This window comes from Falco cherrug (assembly GCF_023634085.1).
Source record: "Falco cherrug isolate bFalChe1 chromosome 11 unlocalized genomic scaffold, bFalChe1.pri SUPER_11_unloc_3, whole genome shotgun sequence".
NCBI lineage: Eukaryota > Metazoa > Chordata > Aves > Falconiformes > Falconidae > Falco > Falco cherrug.
The window spans coordinates 120,599-147,164 of record NW_026599272.1 but is presented as its reverse complement, the minus strand read 5'-3'; the positions used below and the strand labels follow the sequence as shown (position 1 = coordinate 147,164).

At 52.7% G+C, this 26,566-nt stretch overlaps 2 protein-coding genes across 8 annotated transcripts in view; both read left to right on the top strand.

Annotated features, from left to right (window-relative positions):
• The window catches only part of WIZ (WIZ zinc finger), a 52,037-nt gene extending 44,941 nt beyond the window's left edge, over window positions 1–7,096 (top strand). For 6 of the 7 annotated variants that reach the window (XM_055699934.1, XM_055699932.1, XM_055699931.1 and 3 more), the window contains 6 exons: window positions 110–601; window positions 2,737–3,273; window positions 3,503–4,033; window positions 4,700–5,143; window positions 5,359–5,551; window positions 5,691–7,096. In XM_055699934.1, the coding sequence (XP_055555909.1) occupies window positions 110–601; window positions 2,737–3,273; window positions 3,503–4,033; window positions 4,700–5,143; window positions 5,359–5,551; window positions 5,691–5,850 (2,357 nt within the window). In that variant the 3' untranslated portion in view covers window positions 5,851–7,096. The remainder of the gene's footprint in view (window positions 1–109; window positions 602–2,736; window positions 3,274–3,502; window positions 4,034–4,699; window positions 5,144–5,358; window positions 5,552–5,690) is intronic. The other variant, XM_055699933.1, reaches the window with a different exon arrangement.
• An 882-nt stretch (window positions 7,097–7,978) lies between these two features.
• AKAP8L (A-kinase anchoring protein 8 like) lies at window positions 7,979–20,366 on the top strand. Its single transcript, XM_055699953.1, has 13 exons — window positions 7,979–8,120; window positions 9,540–9,572; window positions 10,646–10,886; window positions 12,871–13,339; window positions 13,784–13,907; window positions 14,057–14,112; window positions 14,759–14,795; window positions 16,007–16,115; window positions 16,469–16,610; window positions 17,060–17,165; window positions 17,740–17,870; window positions 18,659–18,754; window positions 19,210–20,366. Exons 1-13 carry the CDS (start codon window positions 7,994–7,996, stop codon window positions 19,708–19,710), a joined length of 2,172 nt encoding a protein of 723 aa, XP_055555928.1. The 5' UTR covers window positions 7,979–7,993; the 3' UTR covers window positions 19,711–20,366.
• Window positions 20,367–26,566: the final 6,200 nt, after the last annotated feature.

The window sequence follows — 26,566 nt, the reverse complement described above, 5'->3', positions numbered from 1 at the left end:
ACAGCGTTGCTGGGTGCTGCTCCTTGTGCCTCCTGCCGCAGCCGTGCCCTGATTTTTGTTTTTCTTTTTCCTCTCTTTTTTTTTTTCTTTTTCTTCTTTTTCTTTTTAGCCCAGAACCTTACGACGTGCGAAGTGTGCGGTGCCTGCTTCGAAACCCGCAAAGGTTTATCCAGCCACGCCCGTTCTCACCTACGGCAACTTGGCGTAGCTGAATCGGAGAGCAGTGGGGCTCCCATCGATTTGCTTTACGAACTGATGAAGCAAAAAGGCAAACCCGACGGCAGCCCCATGTCTCCCACCCTTGGCAAAAAAATCGGTTCCCCCAAAGACGCCGCCACCGGTTCCCCTCGACCCACGCTCCTGGCGCTCGGCAAGGCCAGCGATCGCCCGCTGGATGGTCCCGTAAATAAAGCCATCAAATTCTCGAAAAACCTCTCGCAACCGGGATCCCCCATCCTGAAGAAGGTGCCACCTGCTCTTTCGGGGTCCCCGTCTCCGAAAAACCCCGAGGAGAAGAGCTCCAAGCTCTCACTGAGCCCTCTGCAGAGCTCTCCGAAAGCCCAGTGGCCGCAGGCAGATGAGGAAGGACCACTCAATTTAAGTGAGTTTTTCTTTTTTATTCCTAATGTTTCCCGTTTAGAGGAGAAATTCCCATCTTCTCCCATCCTGTGCTGCTAAGCTGGGTGTCCCTTGGTGTTGGGAGGGCAGGAGCCGGTGTTTGGCAATGGCCAGGCCGGGGAGATAATGTGCCACTTGGTTGTGACTAGTGGAGGTGACAGTCTTCCCTGCCTGGGAAAATGGGCATTTCCATCGGGATTTCAGGAAAACTGCTGGCTCTCTGCCCTCTGAGCTTTTCACATCTCTCTGGCTTGCTTCTCTCACCTCCCTCAGCTCCTCTGGGCTGTGGTTTGGCCAGTGCGGAGCACCTTCCTGCGCCGTGGCTTGATCCGGCACAGCCAGCTCCCTTCTCCCAACAGAGCCTGGTGGCTTTGGCCAGCATCAGCCCGTTCCCTGTTGCCATTCCCACCGCTAGATGTGCTCTTAGGACCGCAGCCCTGGTCCTGCCGTGTCCCTCTTTGTCCCCAAGCTCCCTATGGGTGACGTTCCGACACCTTTGGATCGAAATGGTTTTCCTGGCAGCAGACCTGCCTTCTCCCAGCGTGCCGCATCTTGCCGGGAACGTCTTCATCAACACTTCCAAGGGCTCTTTGCCTCGTTAGTTCTTCATCCTCATTCCTGGGCTTGCCCAGCAAAGCCGTGCCACCACTGGCAGCGCCCGCAGGCACTTGGCCATCCCCGGTGGGAACTGCGGTGCGTTTGGGGGTCGTTCCATGGGATAAAGCAGAAGACGGCATCCCAGCACGTGCTGTATCCGCTCCTCCCCTTGTTGCAGGAGTGGCTTGAAGACCTGATATCCCTCCAGATCCCCACGCCTGGGGATTTCCTAATCCTGTCAGGTTTCTCTGAGCCGCGTGGTTATAAAATTGCTCCGTCCCATCTCCCAGCTCACTTTTCATCAGCTGAAAAGCTCCGGGATGGCAGAGCAGGATGCTGGCGGGTGCTGGGACAGGCGCCTGTGGGTTTGCTGGAGTGGAGATGCTCTCCGGGTGCTGCTTCTCTGCCGGTGGCAGAAAACGCCGATTTCGGCCCCGGCTCATCCTTGCAGCTGACTTGGAGCAGCAACAGAAAAGCGCTTCCCGCCTGTCCCGTAGCCAGCATGGGAATTCCTCTCGGTGAGGCTGCTAATGAAGCCGTAGGAGCAGGCAGGCCCTGGGCTGGCAGAGTCCCTGGCATGCTGCGGGCTGCGGCAGCCAACAGATCCGAATCTGCGGCGCAAGGGATCGGTTGATCACCCTCATTTCCCTTCTGCTGGCTAAAAACCTAAAGCCCCGGCCGTGCCAGCTCTCAGCCAGGGCTGGCCGCGATGCCTGTGCTCCCTCTCCGTAGGTTCCTTCCCGGCATCACTTCAGTGGTGCCCAAAATCCCAACTCAGGTTAGAAATGAACGGCCCCGACCTCCCCGGTGAGCGCTTCCCACCGGCAGGGACGGCTGGACAGCTGCCTGCACCCATCTCCCCTCCGCCTGAAATGATCCCAAGCCGCTGTGGGGTTTGATCCCAGTTCCCAGGCAGGGATCTGCCTCTGGATTCCCCATCCTGCTGCAGCGCGGGTGGTTTCTCCTTCCCCTCCGCAGCGGGAAGGCAGCAGGGACCGGGGAAGTTGCGTTTCTCGCCCGCTATATCGTGGGGCTCAGGCTGCAGCTTGTTTGCCGTTGTAAAAGCTTTTCCTGTTTCATCTTCCTCCTCCTCTTCATCATCCTGCCGGGAATCGCTGCTTCCCAGAGGCAGGAATTGCCCTGGCGTGAGGGCCAAGCGTGCAGGGCCGGGATGAGCCAGGGTTAGCCAGGATGTGCTCGCTTTAGGCACGCAGTGTTTGTCCCGGTGCCACTGGCTCCGCGGTGTCCGGGAAGATGCCGCAGCGCAAGCAGGACTTGCAGCTTCCAGGGTCCACAAGCATCCCCGTTATCCCAGTGCTCCGGACCACAGCTTTGCTGTTGGTTGCACTGGGAAGCCCTCCCGCTCCCCGCAGCCCCCAGCTGTTGCGTTTTCCTGGGGAATCCTGATGGATTTGAGCCTGCTTCCAGTTTTAGGCTGGGATTGACTTTGGCACCGTGGGCTGCGCTCCGCCGTCAAACAACGCCGATCTTTCTTCTCTTTCTCCCTCTCTCTCCCTGCAGCCTCTGGGTCGGAGCCGGTGCGAGATATCCGCTGCGAGTTTTGCGGCGAATACTTCGAGAACCGCAAAGGTTTGTCGAGCCACGCTCGATCCCACCTCCGGCAGATGGGGGTGACCGAGTGGTATGTCAACGGTTCACCCATCGACACCCTGCGGGAGATCCTCAAACGGCGAAGCCAACCGCGGAGCAGCGCCTCAAATCCCGCCGGTCCCGGGCAAAAAGCCATGGCCAAGACCCTCCTGGGCAGTATGGGATCCTTGGAACCACGCGGTCCCGGAGAGCTTCACATCCCCACCCTCCCCAAGAAGGTCCAGCAAGCCGGCAGCCCCCTGGGGCAATCTCCTACCTCGTCCCCACCTCCCACCGCCCGGAAGATGTTTCCAGGCCTTTCTCCTCCCTCCTTGCAGAAGAAACTCAAACAAGATCAGCTGAGGGTGGAAATCAAGAGGGAGATGATGTCGGGAGGACTCCACGGAGAACCTCACCCGTCCGACCGAGCCTGGTCCCCGCGGGAGGAGATGTCTCCCTTGAACCTCTGTAAGTCCGTGGCCGTCGCCTTCCCCACTCCCTCCGCGGGGCCGAGATCCCTCGGGAACAGGGATCCCCTCTGGCTTTGGGAAGGGCTGAGGGCTCCTCCCGGTGCTTGGGGGGAGCCCACATCACCTTCCGCGGTAGGGGAACCCCAGCTGTGGCTGGCAGGGAGCAGCACGGAGGGATTTAATCCTGATCCTTCTCTCTCCCTCCTCCCCTGTCTCTTCCCCCGCAGCTTCCCGAGCTGACCCAGTGCGAGATATCCGCTGCGAATTTTGCGGCGAATATTTCGAGAACCGCAAAGGTTTGTCGAGCCACGCTCGATCCCACCTCCGGCAGATGGGGGTGACCGAGTGGTCGGTCAACGGCTCACCCATCGACACCCTGCGGGAGATCCTCAAGAAGAAATCCAAACCTTGCGTCATCAAGAAGGAACCTCACACCTCCAGCATCGAACTCCCCAAATCTCTCGGGGAAGAAGGGACGGACCCCAAGGCCTCGGGAAAAATCCTGCAGGGAATGGCCCTGGCATCCCTGGGAGGGCGGCCAGGGAAGCCCAGCCCGGGCAGCTCCACCTTGAACCGGGAGATTTCCCTGTCGCCGCTCACCGGTAAATCCCAGGGCGCTTTCCTGACACCGCTGGCGGCCAAACGGCCGCTGCAGGACGAGCGCCTGGGCCCCCCTGCCGACGGGAAGCACAAGGCGTACATCCCGGCGGAGCTGCCCTTCAAATCCAAGGCCGTGCACGACAAACCGGCGCACACATGTGAGTGGGGGGAGAACGGGGCCGGGGGGAAGCCCCCCAGCCCTGGGGGGGGAAGGGGGTGTGTGGATTTGTGGGTGCAGAGGAGGGAGGAAGGAGCAGGGATTTGGGATCGTGTGGTTTGTAGCTCGGGATACAGAGGAGGGAGATGGGAGCAGGGATTTGGGATCGTGTGGGTGTTGGCTTTGGGGATGCAGAGCAGGGATTTGGGGTCCTGTGGGTTTTGGCTTGGGGATAAAGAGGAGGGAGACGGGAGCAGGGATTTGGGATCGTGTGGTTTTTGGCTCCTGGGAATACAGAGGAGGAGATGGGAGCAGGGATTTGGGGTCCTGTGGGTTTTGGCTCAGGCTACCAGAGGAGGGAGGCAGGAGCAGGGATTTGGGATCGTGTGGGTTTTTGGCTTTGGGGATAAAGAGGGAGATGGGAGCAGGGAGACAGGAGCAGGGATTTGGGATTGTGGCTCGGGATACAGAGGAGGGAGACGGGAACAGGGATTTGTGGTCGGAGCTTCTTCCCCGACCCAAATCAGCTCCATGGTGCCGCCTCGCAGTTGGCGCCGGGGGGATCATATCCATCCCAGGACCCTGGGGGGGGGGGGCGCAGCTCCCTGCCCCTTCCCTTGTCTTTCCCGCTGACCCCCCGGTGCCTTGCCCCCTCCCCTCCCCCCAGCCAGTGAAGCCTGCTGCGAGCTCTGCGGCCTCTACTTCGAGAACCGTAAGGCCTTGGCCAGCCACGCGCGCGCGCACCTGCGGCAGTTCGGCGTCACTGAGTGGTGCGTCAACGGGTCCCCCATTGAGACCCTCAGTGAGTGGATCCGGCACCGACCCCAAAAAGCCGGTGCTTACCGGAGCTACATCCAAGGCGGGCGCCCCTTCACTAAGAAATTCCGGAATTCTTCCCACGCCCGGGATCACGACGGTGGCGGCGCACGACGGATGCCGCTCAGCCTTCAAGGTAGTGGCGTGACCTTTCTGAATAAAGGATTGACGGGAGAGCTGGCTCACGGCGACGCCGGAAAAATCCTGGATGGGGGAAGCGGCGGTGAGCGGCCCATGATCACCTCCCCCCTCTCGTTGGTGAAGGTGGAGGAACATCAACGCTCCAACATCAGCAGTGAGTCGGGGCTGGGGGGGGGGCTCCAGCACTGGCAAAACACCGGGAAAATCCCGGCCCATTCCCGGGGCTTCCTTAGCAGAGACCCCCCCTCTCCTCCTCTTCCTCCCAGGGAGCCGGTTCCCCGGGATGAGGGGGGGCTGCTCCCTGCGCCACGCCGCCTTGGGTGCCCCCCAGCCGGATCTAACCCCCCACCCCATTCCTCCTTCTCCCAGAGTTTGAGCGGAGGCAGGCGAGACCCCTGGATGCCGCGCTCCACCGGGAAGAGGAAGGGGCTGAATTCCAGCAGAAGATGGAGGAGACGCGGCAGCCGCCGCCGCGGATGAGGCCGGTGCCATCCCTGGTCCCCCGCCCCCCACAGACCTCCCTGGTGAAGTTTGTGGGGAACATCTACACCCTCAAGTGCAGGTGGGTCCCCTGGGGAAGCGGAGGGGGGGTTATCCCCCTATCCCACGGGATCCCCAGCGTGGATCCCTCGTTTCAGGGGTCCCCTAAAACCGCACGTCGTGTCCCCCCCGCCCCGAGCCGACGCTGTCTTCCCCCATAGGTTCTGCGAGGTGGAATTCCAAGGGCCCCTCTCCATCCAGGAGGAATGGGTACGGCATCTCCAGCGACACATCCTGGAAATGAATTTCTCCAAAGCGGATCCTTTACGGGGCGAAGCTCCCCCAGCCCCAGACCCCCCCACCCTCGCCGAGGCTCAGTAACGGGAGCCCCCACCCTCACGGTGACCGAGCCGGCACAGGGAAGCGACACCATCCCCCCCCCCCTCCCCACATCCACGATTCCTTTTTTTTGTTGTTACTTTTTTTTTTTTCGGGAAAGGGGGGGATCGAGCGCTGCCTTTGCCTCTCCGGAGCTTCCCACTTTGTCCGGGGGAATGAGCTGGCGGGGGGGCACAATCCCAGCTACAAGCACTACATGGATCAAGACAACCCTCGGCGATCGACCCTCGGTGATCCCACGGGAGACACCGCGATCCGGCACCGGATCGGGGAGGGAACAACTCAGTGTCGGTCTCGGGACAGGACGGGGAATTATTCCCCTTCCTCGCTTCCCAAAATCCGTGTGGGTTTTGGTTTTTTGGTTGGGTTTTTTTTTTTAGGTTTTTGTTTGTTTGTTTGTTTGTTTTGATGATTTTTTTTTTAATTTTTTTTTTTTTTTAACCCAAAGAACAAACGCTGTCACCTTTACCGACGGCGATTCGGGATGGAGCCGGGCCGGAGGGGAATTTCAGGGAGCAGCCACGTTCCCGGAAAACGCTGTGGATTTTGTATATGACCCTTAGAGTTAATGTATATTCGATTTTTTTTTTTTTTTTTTTTTTTTGTTCTCTCCATAGGCGATGATAAAATTTAGCCTCGCGTAGATGTCGGAATCCCTCAGTTCCGGGGTTGCATGTTGCCCAAAATCCCCTTTTCCTACACCAAAAAAAAACCTGCCGCTGCTTCCCTCCCGCTTTTCCCACCATCCGGTGGGATTCACACCCCATCCCCCCCCCGCCTCCCCCCCGGCTGCATCCCGATCCACCGGAGAGGAGCAGAGCGGGTGGGAGCTCCAGTGGGAACAGGGAATTCCCAGTTTTCCAGCCAGGATGGGCCGCCGCGGCGCTGGGAGGATTCGGCTCAGCCCCCACCCCTCCCCCAACCCCCCTCTCACTTTCAGCGTTGCTTTATTATTTCTTTATTTTTCCTGGTTTTTCCTCGTCTAGCTCCATAGACCTCCTGACTTTTTTAAACTCTAGATTTGTGTAGAAATAAGGAATATTAAGGAATATTCATTTTTATTTGGAAATCCCAAAACTTCCGAATTTCGGAAGGAATTTTAACGGATAAATTTTTTTTCTTTTTTTTTTTTTTTTTTTTTTTTTTATTTCCAATTTTTTGGGACATATTCTGGTGATTCTTGTACCCGGGAATATGGGACGATGGATTAAATTCTTCTGGAAATGAAGCCGGGAGGAGAGCAGAGTCTCTGGATACCCAGAATGTTGGGATGGGGTGGGGGGTGGGGGAGGTGGTTTTGGGGGGAATGGGGGTGATTTTAGGTCTCAGGGGGGAGGAGGGCAGGGGTTGGGATGTGGGGACGCGGGTCAGGATGGGGACGTGGAGCTGGGATTTGCCTTGACCCCAAGGAAAGGGGGGCACCGGGGCCAGGATGTGACCTTGACCCCTGGGAGAAGGGGATGCCGAGGTCAACTGAGGTCATCACCTCTGGCCACTGGGATCGAGGCAGGGCCGGTCCCAGCGATTGGGGACACCGGGGTCAGGATGTGACCTTGACCCCTGGGAAAAGGGCCGCCGGGGTCAGGCTGGGGTCACGCCGAGGCCACCGCCCCGTGACGGCCACCCCCACGGCAGATACGGATGTGCCCCCGCCCCTCCCCCCGCCGAGCTCCCCCTTTACCCTGCGCCGCCGCCAGGGGGCGCCCCCACCACGAGGCCCCCACGCGGGTGGGTCGCGCGGGGCTCTGGCAGGGCGGGGCCTTCACGGAGGCAGCCAATAGCAGCAGTTGCTGCGGCGAGGAGGGGCGGGGCTAATATCCGCGCTATTGGCGGAAGTAGGGCCGCCCCGGTCTCTAGCTGACCAATGAGAGAGCGCAGCGGGAGCGGCCGTGCCTCCTCGCGGGGTGACCGCCGCCCTGACCAATCAGCGCCTGGCCCCGCGGGTTCCATTGAGGGAGACGCCCGCCGCGCCGCGATTGACACTCGCACCCGCCAATCACCGTGGGGGCCGCCCAGCGGAGGGGGAGGGAGGCGCCGAGCGACACCCACCGACCGCCAATAGGAGCCGCGGATCACACGGGGAGGCCGGACCAATGGCGGCGGGGCGCTGTGGGGCCGCCGGCCAATGAGCGCGGGGAAGGCGGTGCGCCGCGGCCAATGGGGCGGGGAGGCGGGGTCCGCGCGCCGCCGTTGCCGTGTCGCGCAGAGGGAGGCGGCGGCGGGCGGCGGCGCCGCCATCATGAGCTACTCAGGTGAGGGGCGGCGGCGCAAGATGGCGGCGGGGGCGGCCCCGCGGGGGGAGCCGGGCCGGGGCCGGGGGCTGCCAAGGGCCCCGCCGGCCCGGGGCTGGGGGGCGGGGGGAGGCCGCGGCCGGGTCGGCCCCTGGGGGCGGGTGCCGCCGGTGCCGCCGCCGGGCCTGGCTCCGTCCTGGTGTCAGCGTCCCCCAGGGCGTGGGGCGGCTCCGGCCCAGCCCTCGGAGCTGCCCCGCGGCTGCTGCCACCCCGGGACCCCGGCCCGCTGCCACCCGGTGGGGCGTTGGAGGCTGCCGGCCCCGGGGGTCTACCGGCCCCGGGGGGGTGGGGAGCGGGACGGACTCTTTTGCTGACAGAAAAATGATTTATTTTTAATTAATTTTTTAATCAAGCTTCATTGGCTTCTCTCTGACAGCCGCCCGGCCGCGGCTGCTGACAGGGTTTGCTCGTCCGTGCTCGGGTTGGGGCAGCAGCGGCGTTTTTACCTTTTTTTTTTTTTCTTTTAATCTTGATTTTATTCTTTCACCCGCTCCTGGGGTGGCCTCTCCGCTCACCTGTGGAGTGCGGCGGCTGTCGGGGCAGATTTCCCACTGTTCGGTGTCTCCTGGAAGGGGCTTAGGCTCCAACAGTGATGCTGGGCAATGGAGAGAAAAAGAAGTTTAATAAATTAACCTTTCCTACGAGAAAAAGAGTTTCTAATTAAGGGGGAAATCACAGCGAGAAGCTGTGAGGTAACATCGTTTGCCCGTAGCATCCATAGGGATCGATACCTGGATCGATACGAAGGGAAGCCGTACGTATACATACCCTGATTAATGAGGCTGTAATTAATTGGAGAATTAGCGCTGGGGTAACAGTTCCTGGAGCGGACTGTCGGCGTCCCACCCGCGGCTCCTTGGGATCGTCCCATCCCTTCCCATCCCGCTATCTCCCAACTTCTTGCCGGTTTCCCACAAGGGCAAAGTGCAACGACGTCGCCGAGATACGTTTTGCCCCAAAGGGCGTCTGTATGTCAGTCCCGGGATGCTGCGGGTTGGCGGATGGTGGGATTAAAACTTCCCCATCGCGTCCCAGTCCCGCCATTTTAGGCGTTAATTGGGGCGGGGGTTATTCCATGCAAGACCCCTCTTGCTTTCCCGAACGCTTCACCTCTGCTCCCAAAATCCTCAGTCGTGGAAATCGCTCCTGGGAGCTCAGCTTGAAATTAAAACCTGTGGTTTTTTGCCTAAACCAAGCAAAGAATGTAGCCCTTGCGGGGACGTGACGACGTTAAGGTGTGATTTCCTTGCTATTTGGCGCAAGACCCGCGGCTTATCGGGGGCGTCGTTCCATTTTGGCGCTGGGGAACAAGGATCTTTAGCTGCGAACGCCATGATAACGATAGGCTCATCCCTTAATTGCTTTCTGCTCTTTTTCTAGGTTATGGAGACTGGAACTCTGGGACGAACAGAGGCAAGTACAGTAAAAACTGGAGTCATGGTTTAGTACCTTCCACTTCAGATGTGTTTCCTGAGCCAGAGGGGAACACGCTGCCGTCAGTGACAAACAGCCACTGTCCCTGCTGCAGCGCAGACCCTGTGTAGCCTCTTACTGTTCCACCCGCGCGACCATTTTCTTTTTTATTTGAAAAATTTGCCTAGAAGCCAACAGAGAACGTTGCTGCTGTCACTGGTTGCGCGGGAAAACTGTTTGAGGCGGAATCCTTGTTCTTTGGGGTTGTCCCACCCCCCAGAAAAGCCCCCACTTTGCTGCCGCCTGGCAAACCTGCGCAGGTGATGATATAAATTGAGGCTTGCGGAGAAGGAAGAAACAGAAATTCCCTCTCTGCATGTGCCAGCAGCCAAATAAAACGCCTGGGGGAAGAAAAACCTAAATTTAAAGCTGCAGCAGGTTTTTAATTGGCTTCTGTGTTGTTCCTGCTGTGGTTTTTTTTTTTTTCTGTTTATAACAGTTGGGGCCTCCTTAGCCAGAGGAGAAGCCTCTCTGTTGCTTTTTGATATAAAAATTTGTGGGGAAACACGAGGCCGAAAGCATTTGTGCTGTCGGTACTCAGCTGTACCGCCTCCAAAGAGCACAGGTACACGCTGTAGCATCATCCCTTTGGATTTAAGTGCTTATAAAGCAGCTTATATAGGTCCTGGTGGAGGTATGTCCTAGCTGTGTTCAGCTGGCTGCCAACAGTTTGTAGCAAACTTAAAACCAGCTGAAAATGGGGGTTCCAGATCTCTGTTAAGCCAAAACAGGTTTTTCTGGAGGCTCTGCCTTGGGCCGTGTTCGTTCCTCCCCGGACAGAGGAAGCTATAAACTATGGCTGTCTTTTTATGGGAATTTTACAAGCAAATCGTTCCCTTAAACCTGTGCGAGCTCAACAGTTCAAAGTTTATAAGCGACTTAGACAGAAATTTGAGTTTTGTTTTATTTTAACTCCTTGTGGCGAATGCTTGGGCCATCTGAATTCGGATTAAAATATTAGCAAAACCGGATAATTGGAAATAAATCCAGCTCTCTTATTTTTGTTGTTCCAGGTTACGAGGGATACAGTTACGGCTATGGATATGGCCAGGATAACTCGGGCAATTATGGATACGGCATGGCCGCTTCGAACTCCTGGGAAATGGCCAATTCGGACGTTGACATGAACCCCGACGGTTCGGGCGGCGGCAACGCCGACGCTGTCATCACGAAAATGAACCAGCGCTTGGACATGGTGTCGCACATGGATACGGACACGATGCAAGGAGGCCACTACGGCTCTGGCGGAGACAGGTGAGCGCAGGGCATGAGGTGAGGAGGCGCAGGAATGATCTGTTGCTTGTGAAGCGTCGTTACTGCTCCGTTTGTTCCTCGCTGGTCTCGTTCTTGCCCTTTCCAGCACCGTGACTCAAGCGAGCATCTGGAGCTGGCTCAGCTGTCCTCCTCTCACCTGCAAATAGGAGCTTTACGCTAAATTTCCATCCGTGTCTTGCAAAACAAATCAAACAATTACAAGGAATACTCTCACGAGCTTACTTGTGTACTTCAGGAGTAGTGCTAAGGAAAACAAAGGACTGAGTTTAAATTACTAATTTTGATGAATCGGTTGGCTGCTGCAGTGAGGTTTTGGTAGCCAGTGTTGCAGTGGATGCTCAGTTCTATGACACCATCAGCGCCTCACTGATCTTAATTAATGGTGAAGTACTAATAAACAGGGTGCTTTCCCCAAAGATTTCTGATTTATTAACATGCACTATGAGTTTTGAGCCAGGACTTGGTATTTCTGCAGGGTGACTACTTAGTCGGGGTTTTTCATGCCTTAAAGAGGTAAAAGGATGTTGGACAAAGCAAAATTCAGGAGTTAATGTTAATAAATATGATGTGGCTCTTTGCTGCTCCATTCCTGTATTTCCAAAACAGTAAAGCTCCTACGAAACAGTATGTCTGTGTCTCCTACAAAATAATATACCCATACTTTTATATCAGATTGCTTAAAGCAAGCAAGTGACCAAAAGAAATCACACTGGAATGGGGTTGCCGAGTTGGTTCCCCAGCTTCTTGTCCCTTCAGACATCGTTTTGAGCCTCTCCCCTTTGATTTCGTGTTTCCACTGCTTCAGCACCCCTGCACCATGGTTGGGAATGGGATAGACTTGATTAAAAGGTTAGAAAATTCCCGCTCCGTGCAAGAAACAATGAGAAATGCGGTAAAGAGGAAGATCAATCCCTGGCAGAACGCTGGCTCTGGGCTACAAGGAGCTGCTCACCCTCCAGCTGCTCCGGCTTTACATGTAACCGGACACCGGCAGCTCCTCCATCAGTGCCTGACCTGATTTTTGAAGGCCCAGCGTCTCTCCTTAGATCAGCGGGGTGACTTTCTTCTGACCTTGGAGCCATGATAACATCTTTTTTATTCCCTCCGCTGATTCCTGTCTCCCTGCTCACAAGGTCTCGCTGTCGAGCGCAGCGGCGAGGGGCCGTGCTTTGATGAGGTTCGTTAGTTCAGCGTCACGATCTTTTCTCAAGCACCGGGTTTCCTCCCCGCCTGCCTTGTCAGTCAAAGTGCTGCCAGCAAACGTGCAAAGCCTTAAACTCCAGCACAAAGCGTTTTAGTATTGCAGAATGTAAAGTTCAAAACCCTCCGCTACCTCATTTCCAGGAGGGAAAACTGCATATAAAATGAGTAGGGTGTATGTTGGCTTTCCAGCTGGTAAAAGTAGTTGGTTAGTAGATCGCATACGGAGAGTGAGGAAAGATGAGTCTGGAATAGGTCTTTGGTTGTGCCAAGGTATTCCTTGAGTAGCGGAGGAGTAAATTTTACAGTTCCTGGAAGTATTTCTGGCCATGGTGCAACTTGCTGTGAGGACGAACAACTCTTGGTTTGCTTCAGCTGCTCCTAGAGCTCGTTTGGGAGCAAGGACAAAGCGATGACCCCTCAGCCGGTGAAGGAACCTTTGCTCAGTGTGGTTGGGTGTTTTTATATTCCTTTAAAAAACACTGGTAATTCTGGAAGAAATGGATGATTCGTGGGGCTCCCTGGAGTCGGGGTTTTCTCGTGTCCACAGGTCTCTGGTTCCTCCACCACTGGAACTTGAAACTTTGGAAGTTCTGTCACCTGCTGGTCCCTGTCCTGTCCCACTATGCAGTGAAATGTGTCCTGTGTTGAGGGACGCATCTGCTGGTGGAAAAATAAACCCAGAAATCTCTGCCAGCGGGTTTTATTTCCTTAATCTTTGCTGCTCTGCCTCAGTGGTGTCTCACTGATGTGTCTCTTGCAGGTACGACTCGTACGAATCGTATGACTCGAGGTCTTCAATGAACGACCGCGACATGTACCGCTCCGGCTACGATTACAACGAGTCGGAACACGACAACGATAACGCCTATGAAGGTCACTACGACAGCTTCTATGGGAACCGCCGGGATCAATACCAGAACCGATCGCGGGATAACTTTGGTCAGCGGGGTCAGAACTGGGGGAGAGACGGACGCAATAACAGGCCCATGGCGTCTTCCTACCCCGGGCGCATGGGCGGACAGTGGAACGAGCCTCCACAGTCGATGGGATCGCGAGGTCTCGGTCCCCACGGCTCCTCCAGGCTTCCTTCCCTCTTCTCCCACAATATTATCCCAGAACTAAGCATGTTCCAGGGAATGCGAGGCTTCTCGGGAAATATGCGTTATGGAGGAGGAATGATGAAACAACGAATGAGGAGAAACTGGAAAATGTGGGACTCAGATTTTAAAGTAAGTACTTGCGTGATCTCCTCCCGCCTGCTCGGCTCAAATAAGAGACTTCTTTCCCAACAAACCCACACGTCCTGCAGCAAAGGGCGCCAAAATACACTCTGAGAAGCAAAAATATATAACTCTGCATGTTTTTGGTTTGGTAGCCTCTTTCCTCCTAAGCAGACCGAGAAGGGCGCACTCAATTGCGAAGAGGTGTTGATAGGTGGGGTGCTTTAATCCAAAAATCTTTTGTTTTCTGAAATAGGAGAATATTGCAGCCCTTCACAACTTAATCTCTTACATGGTAGAGGTGTGGTGGATTATGTCCTTCCTGATCAACTCTGTTTGTCAGAGGCTCGATACAGGAAGCTTAACTTGCTAAAAATGAGTAAAATAGGGCATCGCTGGCTGCGGAGGGCAGCTGCGGGTGTTGCAGGGATCAACCTTTCCCTTCTCTCGCAGCCTCAGAAAAAGAAAATCAAAAAAGACCCCACCGCCAAGAAGCGGAAGCAAACAAACAGCTCCGATGAACCTGACAGCAAGGCGGCAAAGACAGATGGCTCCGATAACTCCGACTCTGACAATGGTAAGAGCCGAGCAGCTTGGAAGTGATATAAAGTTGCTGCTGTCTTTGTTTTTGGTGGAGCTGTCGTGCTGTGCCGTGTTTAATAGGGTGGCAAGATCGTTGGTGACATTCGTTATTTTTCTTTATGCCGACTGTGGTGTTTCTTTCAGAGGAGGGAACGGAAGGAGAATCAGGAGAAAAAGAGGAGAAAGAAGGCTCCAGAGGCGTAAGTAACTCTTGAAAACTACTTTATCGTGACTAAAAGCAGTAGCTCTGGTTGGAGGTGCTGGAGCTGGTGAGGGCAGATAGTAATCCTGAAGCAAGGCAGGTGGCAGAGGCTCGGAAAGCTTGGGGGCAGTGGATGGAAGCAAAATGTTCCATTGAGGGAAGTGTGGGTATTGTTGGGGCTTCCAGCAACACCCATTGGCCACAGTGTCACTGCGAGATGCTCGACGGTGTCAAAATGCAGCAAAAGATGCAAGTGCAAAGGGCTTTAAGTAAAGAAAAACCCCAAATCCATTACCTGCGATACGGAGGAGCCCAAAGTGTGGCATTATGTTGCCTTGCTCTAGACGGGGACTGAAGGCACCTCCCCACCGGCGCCCTTCGGCTCGGTGGGGGCAGAGCTCGTGGGTGCGAGACCTGCAGGTGTCGCAGAGGCATCTCCTGCAGAGCGAGCGGGTGCGGTGCCGGGTTTCCTGGGGCTCAGGGAGCGTGGAGCAGCCGGATCTGACGGAGCTGTTGCTCTTCCACGTGGTGCTGGGGGGGCCTGGGAGAGTTTGGGAGGCAGCAAAGCCGGTGCAGATGTCAAACCAGCGCCCAGATGTTCGCTTTCTCTAGGTGGTTTTAACTTCCCAACGTTGCATTTTTAGGAAGGGGAAGATGAAGAAGGAAAAGATTCAGAGAAAGGTGAGTTGGCGCTCATGACGGCTCGCTCGCGCTGCGAAGCTCCACGTGGAGCATACCCCCCGCCCCCAGCATGGCCAGAAGAGATATTTCCAATTAAATCCGACGAGTTTCTTCAGGCTCTTTCGGTTGTTGGACTCCATCTGCCTTGTGGCTTTGCTGTTCCTTCTGGTTCGTTGTGTCTTGACCTGAGCTAAACCTCTGCACCTTGGGGAGGGGTGATTTGGCTTCGGCGCAAGTCCCCTGGGGATGCTGGTGCTGTGATAGATGCCAGAGGTGGGGTCCTACAAGCGAGAGCAGCCGAGGCTCTTGCGTGTGCGGCTCCGGTGGGATTGCATCGCTGGCGGAGAGGAGCGGGAGGGCCTTTCCCAGGGCACCGATTCGCTTGCTGCTCAGGATAAGACCTGTCGGATCTCTGCTGACAGGGGGGACAGGGGACTAGCTCAGCGGTAACGTCTGCATTTAGTCGGATGGATCCTATCCTTTGTGTCTGCTCAGGGATAGGGAAATGCGGTAAAATCCCTGCTAGGGAGCTGGATCCCTTGGTCCCAGGATTCAGGGAACCAGATTTAATTTCCCACTGTCCCGTAGACTTGACTTTGGGGAAGTTGTTCAGGCTGCGAAGCGGGATGGAGCTTCCCGGCTTGGAGAGACGGGACTGGTTAGGGAAGCACCGTGATACCTGAAGGGCGATGCCTGGGTGGTCCGGGCTGCCCGTCCCACTGCTGGGCAGTGTAAATTTGATCCTGGGATGCACCCTCAGGTATGCCAGGGTGGGCAGACAGAGAAGCAGCTTCTCTGTCCCAAAAACAAATGGTGTAAACTTTTTCTGGCAAGTTTTATCGCATTGCCAGTTCATTTGAAGCTGAATAAATCAGTTTGGGTGATACTTTTTTTTACAAATCTTAACTAATTACAGGTAGTGGCAACCAGTAATTAAAATAAAAAGCTGGGAAACCACGTTAGAGTCTTTCTGCCGTGGTTTTCCCCTCTGCCCCCCACCCAAGCTTGTCCCAGCGCGGCTTTTTTGCGAACCCGGGGTGGATGACGCTGTTGTGTAAAGCAAAAGTTTCTCTGTAGTGTCTTGACTCTGCGGCGTCTCTAGGCTGTGCAGGTCGGTTGGGCTGACAACTCAACTCGTCCAGGGCAATTCTCTTGAATCGGGTGGTGTCCTCGAGTAGTGCCCTGAAATCCAACCTGCTTTAAACACTTAGGTGCTTTAACAATTCAAGAAGAGATCAGTCAAATCAAACGCAAATTGCAGGCGGGCAAGAAAACTCAAGAGAGGCAAAAGAAGAGGCATCGGGATCGCATGGTAGAAAGGTAACGTCTCCTATTTCTTTTTTTTTATTTATTTTTTAGTGATGTTGCTTTCTTCTCTGGGACTGTAGTACTTGCATCCTCTTTTTCCCAGTTGTCCCAGTGTTTTGTCTCCCTCGGAGAAGCTGTGTTGCTCTCCTGCTGGTTATCTCACTGCCCGTGCTTAAAAGAAAAATAGGAATGGGAAAACCTCTGGGAAACATCCCTTTAAGCATTTACAGGTTGGAGACTTCCAGAAGTTTATCTGCCGCCCCTTAAACAGAGCAAGGGGGTAGATCCAGTGAGGAGGCGGTACCCAGCGGAGCAGGAACAGATTGGTTTGAGTATAATTTCCCTTCGCCTGACTCTCTCAACAGGATCCAGTTTGTCTGTTCGTTATGCAAATATCGGACCTTCTATGATGATGAGATGAACAGTCACCTGGAGAGTAAATTCCATAAAGAACACTTCAAGTTTGTCGGAACCAAGCTGCCTCAACAAACAGCTGATTTCCTGCAGGTGAGTCTCTGGTTCCATTTCTGCCCTCTGGCTTTAAGAGTTTGGGGTTGTACGGGGTGGATTTTAGTTTTATTTAGGTTTTATGTTGTTGTTGGGTTTTTTTGAGATGCTGTAAAGCTCCTGGACTGCCTCTCTAAGTAACTGTCTTGGAAACTGTTAGAAAAGGTAGAGCAGGGTTGAATTAAAGCATCAGAGCTCTGCCTTGACTACCCTTTGCTTTTGAACGGGTTGTTCAACCTCTCATCTCACTGGTTGCACTGGTAGGAATTGAAGCACTTGCCCACTGCAGATTTTGATGGCCAGAGTACGTGACTTGCCCTGAAAGGCAGCACTACCCGCAGAGCAGTGCGTGGTGGGACTTGTAGGACTCTTCGGATGAGCACGCTAAGAGATGCACCTAAAAGTTGGAGGGTAAAAAAAAAATTAATGTGAAATACTCTGCCCTACAGGAATATGTTGCTAATAAAACTAGGAAAACTGAAGAGCGTCGTAAAGCGATCGAAGACATTAACGCAGTTATTCAGCAGATTTATAGGGACCAAGATCTTACCCAAGGTAAGAGTTACTCCCTGTGTGCGTGCAAGAGTTCCTTCGTCGTGTGTCAGCTGCCTTGTCAAATCTACGAATAGTAAAAAGTAGTAAAAATAATAAAAAGGTGGGTGGGGGGTGGAACGTGCTGGTGTTGCTGCAAGCGTACACCTGTGTGTTCAGGTGCACCGTCAGCCACTCGAGGTTATTACCCTGCTTTGTGGACGGTATGCAAACGATTAGCTGGCTGAAGAGGGTTTTTATTTTATTTTTTTTTTCCAAACATGTAGTGCTGATGCAGCCACAGCTCGCGGCGCTCGTGGTTGCGGTGTGTGGCCAGGCTTGTATCTGGGCTGCTGGTGTTCTGTGAGCGTGGCTGTCTATAACGCACGCTCCGCTTGGGTCCTCACCTGCTGCCTGGGAAGGCTGTTTTGATGCCAGTGGAAGGGTCAGAAGAGAGTTTGGGGGGGTCGAGGAAAGAAGAGGCACCTGGGGGGGTCAAGAAAAGAGTTTGTAAAGCAGGCTGGGGTAAAATCTGAAACATTAGCACAAATCCCTGGATTATTTTCCAGTTAATACCGTTTTTTATCTTCTTTTTCAGATGTTGGCATGGAGCATTTTATTAAAAAGGTGGAGGCAGCTCACTGTGCTGCCTGTGACCTCTTCATCCCAATGCAGTACGGCATCATCCAGAAACACTTGAAGTCACTCGACCACAACCACAACCGCAGGGTGAGTGGGCAGCCTTGGGGGGCTTCGGCGGCGATAACAGGAGCGCGGATTTGGATGGTTTTAGTTCAGGTGGAGAGAAATTTTCTTCGTTGTCTTCGGTACGTCTCTCCACAGAGTCTGTGGTTCATTTTGATGTCCTTGTGTCACCAGAAACTTTGCCTTTTGCAAAAGCCTGGCCAACAAGGTGTTAGCGGAATTAAAGCACCTTCAGCAAAGCCTCATGCCAATCCCCAAATGAAATCTCCCATCTCCTGCCCCATTCCTTGTGAAATAAACAGCTTTGTGACTTCCCCGCTTCCACATACGTACAGGGTGATTTTGTTACAAGCTTTAGTAGGCCCACAAGCAGCGATCCGAGGTGATGGCTGTCAGACGGCTGCTCTTGCTTGGTATAAACCAGACCCATCAGCACGCGACCGTAAATCTTGACGTGTCACTGTGGCGATGGTGAGTAGGCTGCGGTACCATCTGCAGCGCTCAGCTGTCCTGTGCTCCCTGCGCCTCGGCAGGATCAAAATGCACTGTCGTCCAATTTTACTCCCTGGAGACTGAAATACAGAACAATTCCACTGGTGGAAGTGGGTGAAACGACCCACGCAGCTTTTATTTGGCTGCCTGATGCTTTTCTGAAGCACAGAATTTGGGGCACATGCAGAAAATAGCCGATTTTTTAAAATACCTAAGTATGCTCTGTAGCCTGTCATCCGCTGCTGAGCTGTGACTAATTAGTGGCCTTGTAAGTTAATTCAGAATAAAATCTACGGGCATTTTGTTGTCCTCTTGTACAGGCTATGATGGAGCAGTCCAAGAAATCATCACTAGTAGTTGCGAGGAGTATTCTCAACAACAAACTAATCAGCAAGAAGCTGGAGCGGTACCTGAAGGTAGGTGTTTGTGGAGCAGCTTGGTAGGGGGTCGAGCCAGTAGCAATATCTCGGTCCTGTAGGAATTTCACGGTAGCTGCCGCTGTCCACTGAGGGCACTTCCTAGCTGATCCTGGAGGGGATCTGGGGGAGATTTTGAATAATATATCGGATTTCTACACTGCAGATGACTTCATCTGTCATCTCCTGCCCCATATCACACTGAACCCTGAGCAAACAGGGTGAGCAAAGCCTCCAGCTTAAACTTTGCCCGCAGACCTGAGCATTGCGCTGTAGCCGCTGATATTAGCATTCATTTGAATTCTTGAGGCAGCATCTGCTCTCAGGAGCTGCTCACTTGACTGCTTCTGGTGCAACCATAACGCTGAACATCTTGGGAGGGTTTCCTGGTGTGAATTCCTCGAAGCAGCTAGAGATAAACTCACAGCAGACCAACGTTTGTCTTCTCTTTTCAGGGTGAGAATCCTTTCGTGGATGACCCAGAAGAAAAAGAGGAGCATGAGGAAGGAGAAGGGGGAGCCAGTGGAAATGTAGAGGAAGGAACAGCAGAAGGAGCAGATGAAAACAAGGATGAGGAGGAAAATCCGGAGGAGGAAAATCCGGAGGAGGAAAATCCGGAGGAGGAAAATCCGGAGGAGGAAAATCCGGAGGAGGAAAATCCGGAGGAGGAAAATCCGGAGGAGGAAAATAAGGATCTTGAAGAGAACCCAGAAGCAGAAGGAGCTGAAAATGAGGGGGAGCAAGAAGAAACAGAGACAGAAATTGAGGTGCAGCCACAAGCACAGACAGAGGCAGAGCTGGACGCGGAAAATGCAGAGGAGCAGACTTCTCCGCCTGGAGAGGAATCTCTCCCCGAGGAAGAAGAGCAACAGCCAGTAGAAGTTGTGGAAGTAGAAGATGAGGAGGAAGAAAGTGAGGAAGTTGCTGCAGCACAAGAGGATGAGGATGCAGAGTAAACTCTGGAGGGGGAAGCTGATGTGTAAAAGACCTGTTGTATTTTGTTGGGTTTTGGGGTTTGGGGTTTTTTTTTTTAAAAAAAAAAATCCATAACTGTATCTGTGAATTTCATAGCACATGTTTTGAGTTCTCATTCTACTAAACTCACTTAGGCAGTGGAAGCCTTTACCTGTAAAGTAATTTTTTGAAAAATAGAGGAAATTTTTTTTTTACCAAATCTTCATTTTTTTAGTAGCTAGATTTTGTGCGGTCTCTGTTTTTTAGATGGCTTTGTACTAGGAGAATTTCCTTTTGAGCATGTGTGCGAACCAGTACTACTTCACGATCTGGCAAACAAAACCTCTTCCCCTGGAATTGAAACTTTTTTCTATATTTAACAAAAGATGTGGTTTGTCCCCTTAGCCTGTCTATCTGGAAACATCAGAAATTTGGTTTCGAGGGTTTTCATTTCCGCAGCATACGCCGTTAAGGTTCTGCATAACTTCCATGTGACTGTAATATTCCCCCCCCCCCCCCCCCCCCCCCGATGTTTTAATTTTTCCTTTTAACGCGGAGCGAAACTTAAGTGGTGTCAACATCGTATTGTTTGTAAAACGCTTTTATTTTAAAGGTGAATGTTTTGGTGGGTGGAGATAAAAGGACTATCCTGAGATTACCTGTGCTTCTGCCTTAATTTCTGGTACCCTGGTAAAGCTTGGGAGAGGTTGGAGGCTTAGAACTGGTCTACAAACCCCGTGTCTCCGTCTTCTGATGCATTATTTGGGTTTGGCTCGGCTTTCTTCTCTTCATTCAGCACTGCAGATGGAGCCGACTTCCTCGCCTGTGTTAGCAGTAAAGCTGTCATCGGTTAATCATCACCTGGAGTACAGATTCTCCTTCCTGAAATGAGGGAGAAATAAGGAAATTAGTTTCCATGACACCACAGAAGCTGTTCCTGCTACAGAGCGAGGCAGCTGGGAGCTTTCCTGCAGGATGGGTTGATGGATAAGGACATGAATCGCCAGTGTGACACCACGTCCACTCTTAACAAACCTCCAGCTTGGTGTAAACTGTACGAGAGAAGTTTCCCCCAGCAACGGGCAGAAAGGGAGATTGAAACATTGACGTGAAGTCAAAGTGCTGAGGCTGCTCCTGACTTCAAAGCCTTTTGTCCAGCTCCAGTCCCTGGCGGCAGCGACTGCCGGGTGCTTCAGCGGTGCCCGTGGAGTCCTCCAAGGTAAAGGGACTGCGGGGGATGCGATGAGCTGCGCTCCGTGCCGGCAAGATTTATTATCCATGAAACCAGCCAGCTCAAGTCACGAACAGTTTCTCCTGGCATTGCCCGCTCACCTCCCTGAGCGGTGAACCCCTCTCCTGCAGACGGACATCTCAAATTAGTCCTGAAAGATTCTTTGCCAAACATAACGAATAGCCTGAGTCACTAAATACCTCGTTGGGACTGTAATGATGTGACTCGTTCCTTGTGCAGGTGCAGCTTGATCCTGAGGTCAACCCTGTGAGCTGCTGGGTGGCCAGGAGTCGGCTTCCGGCTTTTCTGTGGGTTTCATCGGACTTTTGGGGTGGTTTGGCATGTTAATCCCGATGCCCAGCTCTCAATTTGATACATATTTAAGCTCAGAGCGACATAATTAGCACTGAGTGCCATTAGTGCGCCGTGGCAATGAACCGGCTGCCTTGCGGGGGTGCTGATGGCGCTTTAGGGCGATGGGGAGATGATTCTGAAGGCTGTAAAAGACAAGAGGAGGGTGCAGGGTTAGAAAGTCGCCTCTGAAGCGTAATCTTCACACATTTTTGCTTTGGAGGCAGACAGGCGTGCAGCTAGCCACCATCGTCTGTTCAAGTTTAGCTTGTGCCAAGAAAAAGTCTCGATTCTGTTGCCTCCTTTTACAGCTGCTGGTTTTTCCTTCTTGCTCAGCAGTTTTGCGGTGATTTCCAGGTTTCCTCCTGCTTTTCTCTGTAGAAACTCGCAGACCCAGATAGAATTAGCTGGTCCAATCCTGATGAAAAACAACTGGGCTTGGCTTTGGTGGAGCGTTAAGACGTCCTCTGCTTCTGTCTTGCCGCATTAGAGGAGGATGTTTTAATCGGGGTGGATTTTCGGAAAGTGTTACAGGGCAATACCTTTGGTTTAAGGTTTACTTCAGCAAATGGAGATTCAGTAATTGGGGTAGGCTGCCTGTAACCTTAAATATCGGGTCCTGAAAGCGGTGAGGTCTCCATGAGCCAGCCATTCTTTTTAAAAACAGCCGAACCCCACCTTTATTTGTAATAGAGCTACACCTTCCTTCTACCTTTCTGCTTTACTTCCGTACTTCCCCATTTCTGCTGTCCTTATTTCTTTTAACACACCGTTAAACCAGCTCGAGAAACGCATTTTGAGAAGAAGGGCCGCTGAGGGGTGCTGGTTGCGTGTGAAATATGCTGCCTTTCCAGCTGGTTTTTTTGGGAGGAGGTTTTTCACCCGGTCAGCAGGGACGGCGGCTCCTCTCATCAATCCACTTTTGCTCGCCCCAGAAGCGTTGGCATCAGTCCAGATATCCGGAGAACTTCTACCAGGGAACAGCGAGTGGAATTGGAGCTGCTCGCTGCACTCCGTTATCTTCTACCTGTTGGTTTTTTCCCTACCCTGGTTATTAACGAGGGGAGGGCAAAATCAGCTGTCAGACTGAAAGAAAAATTTGTAATTAATTTCCTTCTTGTGTAATTGGGGCAGAGCCTGAGTGAGGTTACCTCGGTCTTCCTGAAGGTTGGGCTGGAAGGAACAGCTGGCCTTCTCTGGGCACAACCTGCCTTCCCCTTGCAGAGGTGAATTTTATCCCTTCAACAACGGCTTTTCAGGTCAATTAACAGGCCCGTTGAGCGTTTCGGACACTCCCCTGTGCCGTTCTGCCAAGCGTTCTGCTGAGCTTTCTGCCTTCTGGTGATGGATTAATTGTACAACAGCCCTTCCCTTGGACTCTGAACTTTGTGTTCCCTTTCAAACAAAGGGCTGGCCGAAGAGCAAGTCCTGGAGAGGCAGCTGGTGCGTGCACGGAGGTGCTGAGCCCACACCGCCATTTGTGCTGCTGTATTGATGAGGTTTGGGCTCATCCAGCTTCTCAGGAGCGTTTGGGGTTCGATGGCTGCAGTGTGACGGGGTCTCAGACTCAAAATACTGATGCGGGTTTGTGTTCTGGGTCAAAGCCCTTGAATTAAGTGCAGATACATGAGCGCTGAGCGTTTCTGTATGTAGCATTAAGGTTTTCGCGGCTCTGTGCTCCTCGAGGATGCAGGCAGTAAAGTCCAGACATCTGAACAATTAGTCACGCTAATTAAAACCCCTCTCAGACTGCTCAAAGCCGAGCAAGGTGGCCCTCAGTCTGCCCGTGATCCGCAGGAACATCCAAGCACCTCATCCCCAGCGATGCTGTGGGCTCAGAGCATGTGAGGGGAGGCCAGGAAATCAACCGGGAAGGGCTCAGAGAAGTCAGCGGGTGCTAAAATCCTTCTGTGCTAGCTTCCTTGTAAACCCTTTCCCTGAACAAACTGTCTCCTAAGAAAATTGCTGCTGAGTAAGCCACCGGGTAGAGTTCACCGCTGCTCCTGGCTGCTGAGAGGGATGGGCTTTAGGGCAGAGGTGCTGCACATCTGGCTGTTGCTCGACTTACACCTGTTGTGATGGATTTTGGATCCTGCCACTTTTCCCCAAGGAAAGGTGAGCTAAGTTACCGCTTCAGCTTCCTTCCCTCCAAGCTCCATGTAGCTTCTAGCCATATCCTGCATCGATTCATTGGGAGAACACATGGTTAAGCACTGCAATTTCAAATTCACGTGGCTCAGCATAAATATGGGTGGGTTTTATTTTCCCCGGAACATCCTCGTGCCCACCACAGCTACTGCGATACCTTTGGCATTGACCTTGGCTGGAGGGGTGGTAGCAGATTTAATTTGTATTTTCTGATTGTTCAGCCAAGATCTCAGCTTCTGCTAATGCTCTTGGGTATTTTATCATGTTAGTTAATAATAATTATAACCACATGCACCACTCAGCTCCTGACTGATCACCCCTGTGCCTGATGCAGCTTGCTTTTCTCTAAAGCAGTATTTTTGTAGCACCTAAACAAGATGGATCTGGGGAAGGGCTTGCAGGAAGAATCCAAGGAAAGAAATCACAGGTGGTTTTGAGGCAAGTGTTGGGGTGTTGCGGAGCAGACAGCCCCATGTCCCAGCAGGATTTCCTGCGGGTGTGCCTGGCCTCAAAGCTCTGCTTCCTTCCGAGGTCTCTGAGGCCATGGGGAGCATCTCACAGCAAGTTCTAGGGTGCTCGAGCTCGCTGGGGTACCTATCAGTCATCAGCAATTAAAGACAGCTGGTAGGACTTGTTTCTGTGGTGTTACATATAGAAATGCACTGATAACGCAGCATGGCGGCACTGATTTAACTCCTTACTCTGATTGTGAAGTTGCCCACAGCTTCATGTTCATTTATTTAAATAGTTTTAGCTGAGAAACACATGAACAAGACTTTAAATGGTATTAAATGGAGGACTTCTTTCAGGAATATATTGCCCAGAGCATCGTTTTATAGTCTGAATGTTTCCAAGCTAGAAAGCTGTATGTAATCTATAAGTACTTCCCTAAGGTATGGAAATAATTGTAGTAGGATTCTGTGAGTCTTCAATCAACATGCTGAAACAGCCACTCATTATGAACACAGACCGTAAATCCTCCCTGTTTCCTTCTAGAATGAGGAAATCAATTTATCTCAGCTCTAGTACCTGGCTGCTGTGATGATTTCCAGATTTAGTGGGTAAAGATTTCCTCCAGGTGCCACCAATCCATCTTCCACATCCCTCAGGTGACCCTACAGAAGCAGCTTGGGTGTTTGTTCAGCCCTTCTGTCCAAAATTATTAGGGTTCTCTTTGCTGGGTTCTCTATTCCCTGGGAATTTTCCTAATTATGTTCAAAAACGTTACCAGCCTGTTCTCGGGCCGTTCTGGCATTTGAGAGTGCTGGAATAACCCTCTCTGCTCTTGGAGCTTTTATTCTATTCCCCCCAAAGCTATCTCACAACTCTTCCCCTCCTGTTCCATCTCCTCCATCACAGCGTCCAGGCGTTGCTGCTGCAGACTGGGAATATCAAATGAAATCACCAAGCAGCAGCAGCACAAACCGAATGCGGTTGTTCCTCGCACAACTGAAAACTGGACTTAATGGGTTTAAGTGGATTGAAATAATAAAATAAAAAATTCCCTCGAGGGGCAACATGCATGGCTGTGCCACAAAACGTGCTTGTTTTGGGGGAGCATCGTTAGCCCTCACCCTAATTTTACCCTCCAAAGGAAGGATGGTGACCTGATGCTCTTACTCTATCAATGCTCCCCTCTTTCAGCACGAGCTGTCGCTGCTCCCGTTTTCCTGGCTCTCCCACAGGAATACAAGATTTTTTTTCCCTCAATGTGCATCTTTTCCTCCAAGCTCCATTGATCGAACCCTGCTGGAGCTGAAGGATTGCTCTCTCCCTTGCACTAAGTAGCTTCAATTTATACCAGGCAGAGCCAAGATGCCACAATCATCCATCCTTTCTGTAATTGACAGCAATTTCTTAAACAAGAAATAAATGTATGTCCTTCAGCCATTCGTGCTTTGGTTCAGGTAAAAAGGGAATGAAATGTGTCTGGAAAAGGGTGCGGAGCTTGAGGAAGGCCCCGGCATAGTTACCGCTGCTTTTGGCTGTCCACCTGGGCTTTCCTCACCGCTGCAGGTTGCTTTTAAGCTGTTGATTTAGAGAACGTAGTCAAAATTTCTTAGTGACTAAGTATCCTTTATTGGCAGCGCTGGATGCACAGGGGATCCTTCCACCAAACATGCACGTTTAAGGTAGCTAATCATTCCATATTTATACAATGAAATAATGATTATTCAACTAATATCTATACATATTCATTATCTAATCCCGCCTACCCTCGCTTCATATGTTAATTAGCTTGTCAGTCCTTCGCGCTTGCGCAAATTCTTCCAAGAATTGTGGGCAGGGGTCTCTGAGACGTGGGCAGTGGTCTCTAGGAGGAAGGCCGTAGGTCTTCCTCATGATGTACTTTTCACCTCTTGCTTGTTATGTGATGGTCTTGCACATTTGCAGTGTTCTTATCAGTCTGAGGTAATTTATGCCCTTGCTGGCCATCTGCTTTTCTTGCTTAATTGTTTCTTTTACCCTTATCTGTCCTCACCTGCTGGAGTGTTCTGCTAAAGTTTTAACATAGAAGGTCAGCAGATAGGCGGATGTCTAACAAAGGATAACAGAACAGACACCAAAGGTCGATGAATAACATATGGCAGTACATGATATCTACAGTTGTTACAGTGGTTAACAAACATTATAATGGTTATTCTTTAATTCTATTCTAAAGTTAGTTCACACTACATCACTGTTTTAACCTGGTTTTGGGCAAAAGCTGAGGAAAAAGCTACCACTTCACTGGCCTGGAGCCTCTGCCACCGCCTCTCCTCAGGCCACGCGTCCAGGGTGGCGGAGGTCAGGCTTTAGAGGCCCTTCTACTGCTGGGGTGAAGGGGGGTGAGGGGGTCTGGGGGTGATGCTCCCCCCCCCCACCCCAGCAAACCCAGTGGCACCGTCGGGGCTTCAGGGGATCCGAGGGAAGGTCAAAGGTTAGTTCGGGAGCCCGGGGTCGGAGGTGGGGGGTCAAGGGGCAGGTGAGGGCCGCACTGTAACATCTGCCCCTCAAGCTCCCTGGTGACGCTCACCGCCCCCATAATGCACCATGAGCGGGCGAGCCCCGCGCCGCCACCCAATCAGAAGAGGCAACGGCTATGATTGACAGGAGGAGGGGGCCTCGGCATTGACCCACGGAACAAG